Here is a 13,871-nt window from a genome sequence, read left to right as displayed (position 1 = left end):
AAAATCATTACTTAACAAGACAATGGCTTTTGTCCTTTTTGTTTTTCATTGGAATAAGGGGGGAAACTATGTGGCGGCTGACATAAGCCTCTTATGTAAATGCAGCTTCCCACACAAACAAAGAGGAGTTCAGAACAGCAGAGTTGAGAGGGTAGAGTCAATAGTGCATGCGTGTGTGTTGTGTGTGTGTTCTATCAATAGCTCACAGTCACTAGGGCAAAGTGTTGTGCATGTATGCGTGGCACTTCGTTTTAACTGTCTGACTTTGTAGCAACTGGTTATTCCCAGTTCACTGAGGCTCCATCAGCGTCGAGACAAATAAGCTTCACTGTTCGCAGTTCACACCCTCCTCATTGATACAGAATACATTGACTACTACAGTATACAAACACCAGAGAGGGAATTCTTGAGCTCAGCCGAGGCGAAAGATGCAGACGCGATACTGTAAAATGAAAGCCTCCTGGCGTCGCTAAACAAATGAACTATAACTGTTTATAAAGTCATCATGGTTCCTCCCAAATCCTTTCACCCATGCCAAAATACAAACATAATGGATTCCTCCACACAGAGGCTTTAGTAGGGCACGCCTGGCACACGCTCCAAACTTTAAACAAAGGGAATGAGCATGAGCTAGCTGGAGAAGCATGACCTAGAGAGACAGAGAGAATGATAGAGTCGTTTGTCTCCCCGTGCTCTCCGCTCTGCTTTCTCTCCTCTATCGCCGCTGGTTACAGAGAGAAGTCATGTTTCCTGCAATGAGACACAGTGTAAAATTAATAAATAAAAAGACATGGAACATGTCATCTGCCCTGAAGATTGCCACGGCTAAATGTGTGCACTGGAGCTACTGCCTCACTGAGGGAGGATATAAATTACCTCAGTGCAGCCGATGAATTCCAAACATCTTTCTTTCTCTACCTCCCTCTCTCTCTCTACCTCCCTCTCTCTCTCTCTCTCTCTCTCTCTCTCTCTCTCTCTCTCTGTCTCATTCTTCCTCTCTTTCTAAGACCTGTTTGGTGTATGATATCATTTGTCTGCTTATCCCCCCATTATCATGTTGTTTGAATTACTATCATTACAGCAAGACAGCATCAAAGCCCTGCTGTCGACAGGAATCGCGTCGAGCTCACATTGCCTGCAGTGCTGCTCCAGTCAATTCAATATCTGCTGAGGTGGGGATTAACATATTCAGTCCTATTCAAATGATACAGAGATGATACAGGCTACTCTTACAGATTACACCGTGCCCCATAAATACATACAAAGATGGTGATAATATAAAAGTACACACGAAGAATGGATGCGAGTACAATGACATTGAGAGTTCAAATGGCTGTGAAAGTGCGAATACATGTGTTTGGCCTCGGTGGCTTGTGACTAAAAAGCCGATTTGCAAGAATTAAGTTTCTGTTGAGTTGAGCGAGGACGCTCTGCTACATCGCTCCGGTGTTTTTCATGCTTGCTGTATATCCCATCAACACAGCACACTGACAGGGACGAGTAGCCTGCCATTGAAATTAAACACACAGTATGCGATGTCCGCTGCTAGGAGTCCATCAGTAAAGACAACGACAAAAGATGGCGTCTGATGACGTCATGGAGAAAAATGGGGTTGTCAGAGTTGTTGAATTCGTTGTTGAACGACCACCATCAATGATGAAAGCTAGTAATTGTGCTCCATAACCAGTGAGCAATATAAACTAGGGATGTCGCAATGACACGATATTCAAGATAACCATGATATTAAAAATGAAATATTAATATTGCATTAATAATACATATGATAATACTGTCCGAATATTCTAGGGCAGATGTACAGCGTGGTGCATCTTTGCTTTAAGAGTTCATCTAGTTGCTTTTTCTCTTGTTATGGAGTAGCTGATAGTGATTGCTCCGTTTGGACACTGTTTTTTTTTTTCTTTCTTTTTTTTACAGTTATGGTTAGAGACTCTCTCCCCTCCTCCATACACTCATATTTTGAGGGTGATGTTTTTTCCAGAAAAGAGACAAAGTGCAAAATTCAAAAATAAAATAACTGGACGATCTGTCTTTATTGTGGATAACACTTTTCTGCATACGGATGTTCTTCAATAACCAATTCAAATGATCAGAGGTGGTGTAGAGTAGTCTCTTTGTTTCAACGTGCTTCCTTCCATGACTGTTGCTTTACTCTGTTTGGTAAACTGATACTGCACATAGCTGGTACTGTGGAACTATGTTTTGCATCTTCAAATTCAGCCTCGCAGAGACAGACCTTTCCTCCGCAGTTTACTGCTGCTCTGTGCCAGCTGAGGTGCACTGCGCTCGCTAACGTCTGCCCGGACTGAATTCTAAAAAAGTCAGACAAAAGAGAGGAATGCGAGGTAGACGAAGAGTCCGGAGAGTTCTTGGTTCTGATGTTTTTCTGCGTGAGTGAGCCCTTGCTGCACAGACTGATTGACTGAGATGCAATAAAAAGTTGTAAGAACGGTAAAAGGGGGATAGCAGAAAAAAGTTTCCGTCTCGGTTCAGGTGGAAAATTTGGATACCCTATTGACTGCAGGAAGGAATATCCGTGCAGTCTCCACTGGGAGTGTATTGCACGCCGTCAACAGCACAACAGCACCCCTCATGCCCTTTCAAAGACAGGAAGCACACTCTTAGGGTCACAAACTTCTGCTGTAGTGTTATGGTGAGTAGGATAAAAAAAGTGATCCCAAGCCCCTTGACTTAGCCAATCCTAACTTAAGTCCAGTGGTAAGTGCTTTACTCCCCTAACTCCAACAAAGTTAACTCTGACTTCAATGTTGGAGGATTAGAAGTATGGCTGAACGTTATGAAACTTAGCCCTTATCTACAGTAGGTCGTATAAAGTGAGAAGAGCCTTGTTAAGAAATACTGAACCTATATTCCACGCATTAAGTCTAACAAACCACATATCACATCTATCCATAGTTGTATAACTACACTGAGGAGAGATAAACAGCAGAGTGTGAATCTGACCTGACAGGTCAGGTGCAAAAAATAATAGTTTGGATGGATGGATGCTACTTTATTTGAAGTATAACAGAAAAGATCCTGTCAATGAAACAAGTGCACACAAGTCCACAGAGGAAAAGCAGAAGTCTACTACCTGAACTGGTAGCCACATCATCTCCACCCCTCCCAGGAAACGCCTGGATACTCAAACCCTCTCTCTCTCTTTCTTGCTGGCCGGGCCGAGTTCCACTATCTCCCCTCCTAACCTTCCCAATGACAGCCGCAGGGGGAATTGACGCCAAGGCAGACATCCCGGCGAACATGAAGATATACTTTCTCCTTCTTTTTTCTCCCATTCCTCTATCCCTCCCTCCCTCCATCCTCCTGCTGCTATTCCTCTTTGATACGTGAGGGGGTTTTAACCTCTCCAGCTGCTGAGGTTTGGCCGACTGGCTGGCTGGGGGATCTCAAGGCCCTACTTGGTATGCACTGTCCATGAGTGTCTGTGTATGTGTGTGTGTGCGTGTGCATATTGCCTACACCACAGTTTCTGCAGACTGGGGGAGGGCTGCGCGTCTGATAAGGGCTGCTAGCTGAGCCTGGCTGACCCACGCAGGCCCTTCACAAGCTGTCAGAGCCGTGGCCCTCAGAGGGGGGCCCTTCCATCTGCACTGCCCCAGCCAGGGCTCACCCAGCAGGGGGCCGGATAGGGGTGAGGCCGGGGTGCTACTGGAGCTGGAGGCTGGGGGTGGGGGTGAGAAGGGGCGGTTCCATATTCATGAAAGCAACACCAAATCTGTGAGCGTCCGGAATAGACTGAGTGGCGGGGAAATAATGTAAGCATCACAAACACAGTGTACGTTTTCTCATTGCTTATTTGCTGACAAATCAGTAAGAATGTTTAGTCAGAGCTTCAGGAGCTATCCAGAGGAAATCACAGCTTTACATGCTCCACTGGCATTGTTGAGAAAGTCAGTAAATACAGTCAATTCAGTGGAAGATGTTTGTCCTTCTCAGACAGACGATACAGTCTTGTCTTCTTGTTTTTCATTCTCATACAATTGTGGAAAAGTGGGCCAGAGCTGGTACACACTTGATGTGCAATCTACGGCGCACAAACACACTCACATCTGTGGGCTTAAGCTCAAGGTTTAAACAGAGAAACGGCAACACAGCTACAGCGGGCGCACTGTATAGACAAAACAACAACAACAAGCACAGAGGCAGACACCCCGAGCCGCTGATGTTGTTAGCAAAGAGCACAGACAGTTACAAAGGTTCAGTGTGATGAAGGGAGTTCGACAAATGGAGGGGAAGGAAGAGAAGGAGAGAGACAACGTGATGAAAAGGGAGGCTGGGAGGATTCTGCGGTGGCATTCCTGATGCTCCCGATGCTCCCGTCCCGCTTCAAACTCTGCCCGTCGCCTGTCTTTCTGCCTGCCAGCCTGCCATCCTATCTGCCAGTTTAGCAGAGACGGAGAGAGGCAGCGAGAGAGGCAGCGAGGAGCAGAGATGAGCGCGGTGATGCCGGGGCGGCACGGGGGAAATCAGTGGGGCACAGGCGCTCCCAGTTAAAAGTGACATGACCTTTTGATTTTGTCACCTGTCACCAACTGCCATGTCTGACTCCGCGCTGAGGAGTGCCTGCCATCCGCCGCTGTTTTCCTCCGCCTCTGTCTCTCTGTCGCTCCGTCTCTCTGAATGCCTCTCTGTCTTTTTCTGTCTCCTCCTGCTCCCACTCCATCTCCTTTTTCTCCTACTCCTTTTCTTTTCCAGAGTTGAGGTTTTTATGGGGGGGAAAAAGTGGAGGTGCGACTTTCTGGAGGAGTTGAGGTATAATAGGCAGCGTTTCGTCTTTTTTTCCCTCCAGCTTTCTTAATATTTACTCCTCTGTACCCGTGTTGTGCGTGGCTCTTAATGAGGGCAGATGTCACGGCACCGTGTGTTTAGAGACGCAGACTTTTTTTTTTTTTTTTAAAAAAGCAAAATCAGGCAGAAAATAGAATAGATAAAAATGGCAATGAAGTCTTGTTCCAGAAATGATACAATGTCCCAATAAAATCAGACATTATTACTGTCTTGGAGATTATTTTTACGCTAATGAACAATACACTGCTGTCACGCTGACTGCCTCACAGTCGGGAAAGTAAAAGAATTAAGCTACCTCAAGTGGAACTGCATGGATCTAAAAAAGAAAAACAAAATTAGCAGAGAACCCAAGTCAATTATTTCATTTTAAAGGGTTGTTATGCTCTATTAAGGAGACCAAACTCTAGTTTTGTTTTTATGAAAATGCCATCTGACTCAGGATGTAGAAAGTAGTGAGCTTCATCCCACTGCTGGAGGCGTCTTAGTGTGTGTGACGTGCCTCCATACCATTAAGGTCTTCTCTGCTGTAATGGTTTGCCAGATCCAGTGGGTGAATCTATGTAATGGTCTGAAGCATGGGATAAAGAGGATGGTTCTCCTGTGTCACGAGGCCTAATTGCCCGTCATCCTGTTATAGAAAGAGACATCACCATGTTCCGCGTGTGCCCTCTACAACAGCCTGCACTGAAATTAACACCTTCATAACATCTGGTAAGGGCCTTTCTGGGCCAACAGAACAGCAAGGAAAGATTTCTACTGGGATGTGTTCTGCTCCTTAATCTCAACGCCCATCATACACACTCATGTAGCGAGCACACACATAAATACGACAGACTGCTAGGAAAAGATACATGCGCGTGCACTAACACACACACACACCTCGCAGCCTTTTTTTCCTCTTCCAGCAGAGCTGTCTGTCCTCTGCTTGACCGAGCCAAGCCTACTGGCAGCTTCCTTTGCAACAGGCTCGGGATGAATATAAGCCGCAAAAGTCTTCAAGGTTTCAACAAGATAGAGATGGATGGAGATAGATGGAGAGGGTCATGTCATTAACGTGCTCCTTCACAATAAGAGACTCCAAACAAATGCAGAAAGCCAGGAGAGGCCATCCTTGATGTTACATTATCACCTCCGAATGTCAAGGGAAGAGTAGCATCCTGCTCTGCATATATTCGAAAGTATAAAAAGGTCTTCTTCTTTGTTTGTTTGCTTCAGTGAGCATGTTACAGCATGACACACAGGTCGACTAACAGTGTTGGAGAGTCAAGGTTCACAGGTCAGAGTGCTACATGATAAGAGACGAGGTCGGCAACCTTGCTAGTGCATCGCCTCCTTTAATCGCATTTCTGAGGACGCACCGACTACTTAGCAGGTACTGGTCAAGGTTGGGGCGAGGGTAAGGAGTGCTGATCCAGGATCTGTTTGCAAAGCAGCATGTAACCACACAGCACTTGGTGACCCTGAGTGGTGAATTACAGCGTGTAGAGAACACTATGTTTGTTTGTTTGCTATAGACAGGGCTATGGACTGTGGTTGCGGTGTAAAATCAGAGATGGGTCCTCACATTGAACCCAACAAAGGAAGCAAGGCCCTTCAGTTCATTAGGAAGTCTGTACTCAAGTGTATTCTTTTTTTTGTGTTTTCTCTCTCTCCCGCTCTCTCTCACCCTTCACAGTGAGTTCAGCACAGATTCCTTTGGCATTACCCTCACCCCAGACTGCTGGAAAAAACCGCAGCGCTCCGGATGCTGACCCCTTGCTCGGCTCAGCACAATGCTTTAATTTGGTGCGTTGTTTAAAGTAATTAGAAAGCCTTTTCTCCTTGTTTTCTCTGCTATTCTTTTCTGTTCTCCGCCAAGCGCGAGACAGTGAGGCGTCCATGACTTCAGCTTGATAAAGGCTGGGAAGAGGAATCCAGGGGACCAGGAGAGAAAGTGAAGAACGCAGATACTGTATCGCTCTCGCTGTTCCCACTTCCCCCCTGCACCACTGCAGATCTGAAAACAAACAGGGACAGGACTCGGGGGATGCTTGTGTCTGAGTGCGTGTGTGTCAGAATGTGTGTATGTGCAGCATTTGCAAACACAAATGCCTTAATAAAATAATGAATGCTTACACCGATGCGTGATACATTTGCTGTATGTTTTCAAGTTTGACACAAGATAGTAATATGACAACTGGATGAGGCATAAAGTTGACAACGGAGAAAATGGAAAGAGAGTTTACAAATCCTGAGGCAGTAAGATGAGCGAGACAATGATTGTCAGATAAGGTTGCTTTTGTCAGCTAGAGATCTGCATCGATAACCGGTACTAATTTGGTACCACTTCCGGGTGTCAGTTAAAACCAAAATATTGATAAGCTCCAGGACAAAAGGTGAAACTATTGGTGCACACAGTTATTTAATTCTTAATTAGTTTAAAAAAAAAACTGTTTTATTATAAGTTAAAGCGTCTTCTCATGATGACAAAGCTAGAGTCAAGCACATTCTGAGCTCTGCGTGTTGTGGCTGAAAGTGTATGTAAAACTAGTAAAGTGGTAAACACCAGCAACCTTATCAAGCGCTTACAAATACAACATATTGTAAATCTGTGCATCTTATTTGAGAAACTAAAAATGCAAATGTCCAGACCTCATCAAGTCAGTAGCACTCGTTATCCTTATAAAAATAGGGCTCCGGGAGGGTCAAGGATTATATGTCTTTAGTAATTCTGACATATGTGCTAATTTCTCCTCTCTAACCAGGAAACTAATTTTTCTCTGTAATTACAAGTTAAATTATTTCACTAATGCCAATCTTTTCTGAATGTTTGCACATCTTTTCATGTCTTATGACAAAATTATGGAGCGTAGAATCAATTAGCATACCGATAAGTATAGCTATCGTTACACAGTATCGGTATAAACACTGGTATCAATAAGATTCTAACGATACCCATCCTTAGTGTCAGCCGTGCTGTCACAGCAACAGCAGGGGAGAAGGAGCCTTAGCGGTGCTAGTCGTCGACAATTAATCCCACTCTCTTTTGATATAAGGCTGCAAATAATGCCTGCACACATTCACGGATACGAAGATAGAAAAATATAAACACACAAATTTCTCCCCTCAGACACAGAGACAACTTTCATCTCGGTGTGGACACCCTGTATTTCCCCACACACACATTGCACCGTGCAAACACACAACTGGAGTGACTCACACATGCAAATGTAAATGCAAATGCCTGCGTATGAGTGTGGATGAGCTGTAGTTCTACACTTCGGAGGTGCCTGAAATCATAACCTTGGAATAAAAGAGAACATACCAGACTACATCAGAGGGCAGAGCACCATCATCATAACACACAGACAATATTCAGTATTCATGCATCAAGCACACACCTGCACATTCATTACAAACTGTATACTCCACTGCTGTCCCGTTCTCTTCAACTGCGTATTTGCCTCTGACTATCCCACCACCTGCCCCGAACAGACTTCTCTGCATACCTGCCACTCACAAATACCAGCACGGACACTCCAATCCACGTGAATCAAGACTCTTAAAGTGCATGAAGGGCACAATACAGTCACTTAAAGCCATTGTTGATTGTGCTCATATCAGAGAGCAGAGACATCTAATTGAAAGATGCCAAATAATAAACTTTGCAGCAGTAATCTCATGGCAAAGAAACATTCCTGGCTTCAGAGCGCTCAAGCAGATAAGTCCTTAGAATTCAAGCAAACACCTTCAAACCACACTCTGAAGATGATGATATTGAAGCAACCTTCAGAGGCAAAAACCCCTTCAGCTTAGAGTGGGCAGAAGAAAAAAAATCCAGGAGAGTAGCAAAGTGAAAGATGAGCTACAGGGATCGACAAAAATGAAAAAGCAAACAGTGCTGGTTATAGTTGGTAGCAAAGGCATCAAATAGTACAGATAACTTAATAACAGATTTGAGTCGGTCCAAAATGTGTATGAAGATAAATGTAAATCAAAATGACAGTGTTTAAATGTTGAGACTGAGACAACAATGAAACTGAAAGATCCTGCGGAAGTACAGTAATACGTGTCCCCATGTCCTCTTATCTCTGCGTATACGACAACTTTGTGGAACTAATCACAACTGTACTGCCACATTAAGAGGCACTTGTCATAGGAGTATCAACATTTTTTTTTTTTTTTTAATGCTCCAACCAGTTCCTGGGGTACTTGAGACACAACAGCCCCTGTCAAGGAGCAGGGAAAAGCAATTCTGCATGAAGTAGGAGTTACATGTACTTAATCGTATGTGAAGTGAGTGGCACATTACTAGAATATGTAACCTTTGTTGCCTCATTTTAATTAGGAGGTGCATGGGAAAAGAATATCATTAGGTCTGGATAAATACAAGCAGCAGGTGGGGGGACAGATCATCACCGGTTTTGTCTTAAGGCATGTGGGATTTTTTTTTTTTTTTTTTTGTCAAGCAATGTCGCCATCTACAGGCAGAGAGAAAAGATCCACAGCTATTTAACTCTGTCTCATTGACAATTGAAGTGTTTTATTTTGTCTATTTGCAGTAGCAAACCTTTAATTCCTGACTTAACTGACTTTATCCGGTTTAAATACCCTAAATTACAATATGTACCACAAACTGCTGTAAAAACAACCAGGTTATTATCAAGAACAGATGGCTCGTATCTGTCTCACAGTGGTTGTCATGTGGTTTTTACTGTCAACTTTTTATACTAACAAATATAAAAATAAAGGGCTATAAATAATAAAGCCCAGCTCTGAAGACTTAGCAAATAAATCTGTTGTAAGTTCTTTACTGTTCACATATAATGCCATTGTTGTGCCATATTTCATTGACGCACAGCAGTGAGATTTGGTTCATTATAATGACTGAATTGAATATCCCTTCCAAATCCAATATGACCCAAAGAATCCTTATGAAGAGATAAATGTACACATATGGATGACGAGAGTCTGCGAGAAAATCTGAGGTCTGTTAACTGGTTATTTCCAACTGAGTCTTGGAGGAAGGAAAAAAAAAGCTCTTATTAAAATTAATCACTTCATTGTTCACGCTCACTCCATAGTCCGGCTCTCTCTCTGGTTTTCACTCTCTGCTCTCCAAATGTGCCTGGCCATGATTAAAACATGTCTGTTTCTCCATGACATTGCTTTGACATCATTTAATTGGTATAGAGATAAAAAATAAATGAATTAAATAAATATACTACCAGGTAAGTGGCGTAACGTAGCTCAAGGTGACAGCCTATTATTTCTCCCTTTTCTTTGCCTCAAAGAAGGCAAAGTGAGAAATGTGAGATTGCACTGAAAATGCAGCTTCTCAAGGGGCAGATGGAGTTCTTTTTTTATTATTTAAAAATATATATATTCATCTGAGAGATTTTTTAAATTAAATCCCAATTTGTTTTAAGTTTACAACTGCAATTTAATCAAAAGGTTTATTTGGAATGAGTTTGTATCATGCTCATCGTGTTGCTTTCTTACTCATCTGTACATCTATAGCAATCGTGTTTGAAACGCAAGTATGTACTGTTTGTATTAAGCCTAGTATCAAAGCGGTGCAATGTCAGTAGATGTGATTAATGTTGTAAAAAAATATAACACGAGCAGAACACTCATGAAACAATGGTGCCTGAGTTGCCATGCAAAAGCCTTTCTTGGCAAAAATGAAAAGAAACTATGAGGTCGACTCACCACGTCTTGCCTGGTATCCTTCCCCGATGCGATAAGGATATAGTTCCAGGCCAAAGGCAGCAGCAAAGCCAGAGGAATCATATAGAGTTCAAAGTTCCAAACAACGATGACAAAAAGCTGTGGAGAGGGGAAAAAAAAACACAAACCCGTCAGCAAAAGAAAAGTGGGAACAAAAAAAAGTGAGAACAGAGTGTGCAAAGAATGTATACATTCAAGACCCCATAGTGACCCTTGTGAGGCAGAAACTCCTGAGAGCGCACACCGACCATATGTGCGATTGGAAACGGCACACATTCAGAGACATTCATATGCAGAGTCATAACCACCATGGAACAAAGCGTAAAAATAAGATTCGGTTTCAACAAAGATACAGGCCTGGTGTCGGAGGTTCGACACCCTGACCCCTGGAGGCTCTCTGGGCCTGCAGCTGAAGAGGATGACGATGAGGATGAGTAGGAGCCGTCAGAGCTCCTTTCCTCCTTGCCAATCATCTCAGGGGCTGAGGTCGTGTACCGTGTTCAGCCGCAGCACGTCAAAGCTGACCCTTCCACACTCAACCCCAAAACCCCAGCATCTGACCTCACACACCCCACACCCCGAGTTCCCTAACCCTGTCACTCCAAGCCCCAATACCCTCTCTTCTACCCTAAAAGACTCCTGTGCCCCATCTCTAACCTTCTCTGCACCCATCTGCCAAAACCACAACCTCTATACCTCCCCTCTCATCACCAAACAAGAAAAGTACCATCTGAAAATTAACCTTTGCTAAAACCCTGTATTCTGGCTTTGGCAGGGCTCTTTAGCCTTTGACAACAGATTAATTTGGCGGTTGAGTGAAGATATATGTGGGAAAGTAAAATTGCTAATGACGGAAGCTTGTTTTAATGCAGCGGCATTGTGCCATCCGTAAGAGCAGCCCCGTGGCAGCCATTTCAAAAAAGTTTCTTGCCGGGAATAAAATCTGTCAGAAACGGGAAGGGAGCGAGATAATGTTCATCTGTTTTAATAATTTCACGTGTAAGTTGAGAGAGATTTTTAATGATTGATAAGACCTCGGCGGCAATTACAACAAATGCTGAAAATGCAAACCGTGCCTAATGCTTAATCTTTTCTGGAAAAACATATTTATCAAATTCAAGTACAAGAAAATCCATTATTTAAAATGTGAGCAAAGAATACTTTAAATTAATAACTCGCTGGAAGGAATCAGTTTTGATGGGGGACTTTAAGAGTGGTGGAATTGAGACTATTACTGTATAAAGCAGATTTATTGGTGTGTGTACCAATTATGATCTATCCTGTTTGACTGAGCGGCATCAACAAGAGAGAGAGAGACAGAGAGCTTAATAATCAACAATCAAATAGTTTAATTTCTGTATGAGTGTGTGTGTGTGTGTGTGTGTGGGGGGGGGGGAATGAGCGAGTGAGAGGGCGAGGGGAGAGTGAAAATAAAGCTCTTCATTGTGTTTACAGTCTAAGGTTAATGTGAATATGAGGTTCAACAGCCCCTCAAGTGTGTGTCTGCAGCTCTGCTCTTACTGCTGCGGAGCCGGTCGGACACCAAACCGTGCACACGCACACACACACACACACACACACACACACACACACACTCGTCGTCAGTATTTCATTTTCCTTGCCACACGCATGCACAATCCCACGTCTGAATATTAATGCAAACAACTCCTCACAATAACAACACAATTAAACAATTACATTCCCTCAACTTTTTCCGCTTCTGCTTATGAAAGAAAAGTTTGAAAGGCTCACAGCCAAACTTTTTGAATAAAGCTGCAGCTTCATGTTAATTTAAACCAACAGACAGTGAGTACACAAAGCAAAAAATAAAAACAAAAAAAACAAAACAGGCATAAATTAAACATTGGAAATGTCCGGTACATTTGAATAATGCTCATAGCAAAATGTCCTTTTTTTTCTCAAATAAAACCTGAGTGGCCTTGGTACCACAGCCGAATCTCCCAAAAGGAAATCTCTCTCTCTCAGGCTCAACTTCATTTTCTCACACACAAAGAGGCTTTCTCTGATTCAGCTGTGTAGAAGAATTGGAAAGAAAACTATTCAATAATTCATATTTGTATACTAATAAGAAAAACAACCATTTCCCTTCATACATCATAAAAAAGATGTTAGACATTGTAAGCTCAACAACAGAAACCTGCGTACAGCCAAACCCGGCAGCACATGTTCATACACATACACACACATACGCACGCACATTTCCTCAACAAAATACAACCATCCTAAAATTATCCATCTCGCTACAGATTATAAGGATTTACAAATCTCTGTAACATCGACAAACAATGGAATCATTTCTAAGATAACAATGTGCAATAGAGGTGCAGAGGTATGACTTCAAGTCAAACAATCAAAGGAGCTCACTCGTTTTAAACCTATTCTGGTAGAGGCTATAAATAACTGCACACTTACAAACATCTTCAGACACACACGGCGCTCCTTTCAAATACTCTGCTATAAATATACCTTACAGCAGGCGTGTTATTCATTGTAAAGACATTTAGAGTCTGGTCCTCTAATCACTTATGATAAAGTTATCACACAACAGACAAATTAATTGCTCCTCCCTGTCTTGATGTTTATATGAAACCTTAATACCCTCTTTTATGTTTAAAAAAAAAATAAAAATCTTGCTTTCTTCTCCATTCGCCTGAGGTTGTATAACCTGTCGTCCCCCTTCATTCCTCCTCCATTTGGTTATAGTAGCTGAGGGCGAAGTTTTGACTGGCAGCTAGAGGAACTGGACACCCAGGCTCAGCAGTGGCCGGCCCTGCCCCGTCTCCATGCCCCCCGGCTGGGTAATAGGGGCCCTGCAGTGCCTGGACCTTTCCACCAGGACTGGGAGATCACAGCCACCCCCCACTGCTCACTACACCAGATAGCAGGCTCCTCGCCTGGGGAAGAGGGAGAGGAAAGGAGCCCGCTGCGGATGTCAGTGACCGGAGGAAGGAGGAGGGAAAAGAAAAAAAACACCACAACAACAACAACAACAACAACAACAACAACAAAGATGAAGAATTCTGGATGGAACAGGAAAAGACAGGGGAAAATGCTAAAGGAGGCTCCAGATGTAGATGACTCTGTGTGGTCAGAGACACATTATGTGGTGGTCGCCGACAGTCACTGTGAATATCTGAACGCGCACACGGAGGGAAGCTCACTGTGCTCCACTCTTGCTTTCCTGATTAATACTGCTGGATACTTACCTGTGTGCTCATGTGAATAAAAATATTCATATCATTATCATCCTCAGCATACGTGCCTCTGTATCTTTATATTGGTCTTGAAAACAGGAAAATAAATGTATAACTTCT

The 13,871-nt window shown here is 43.2% G+C and overlaps 1 protein-coding gene across 7 annotated transcripts in view; it reads right to left on the bottom strand.

Moving 5' to 3' along the window:
- mctp1a (multiple C2 domains, transmembrane 1a) overlaps positions 1–13,871 on the bottom strand; it is a 144,249-nt gene that overhangs the window by 29,875 nt on the left and 100,503 nt on the right. For all 7 annotated transcript variants that reach the window (XM_037097184.1, XM_037097187.1, XM_037097185.1 and 4 more), the window contains one exon: positions 10,519–10,635. In XM_037097184.1, coding sequence (XP_036953079.1) covers positions 10,519–10,635 — 117 coding nt within the window. The remainder of the gene's footprint in view (positions 1–10,518; positions 10,636–13,871) is intronic.

Source organism: Acanthopagrus latus, chromosome 5, assembly GCF_904848185.1.
Source record: "Acanthopagrus latus isolate v.2019 chromosome 5, fAcaLat1.1, whole genome shotgun sequence".
In the NCBI taxonomy this organism is placed as follows: domain Eukaryota; kingdom Metazoa; phylum Chordata; class Actinopteri; order Spariformes; family Sparidae; genus Acanthopagrus; species Acanthopagrus latus.
Note: the sequence above shows the minus strand (reverse complement) of the source record. Positions and strands in the feature narration are given on the sequence as shown.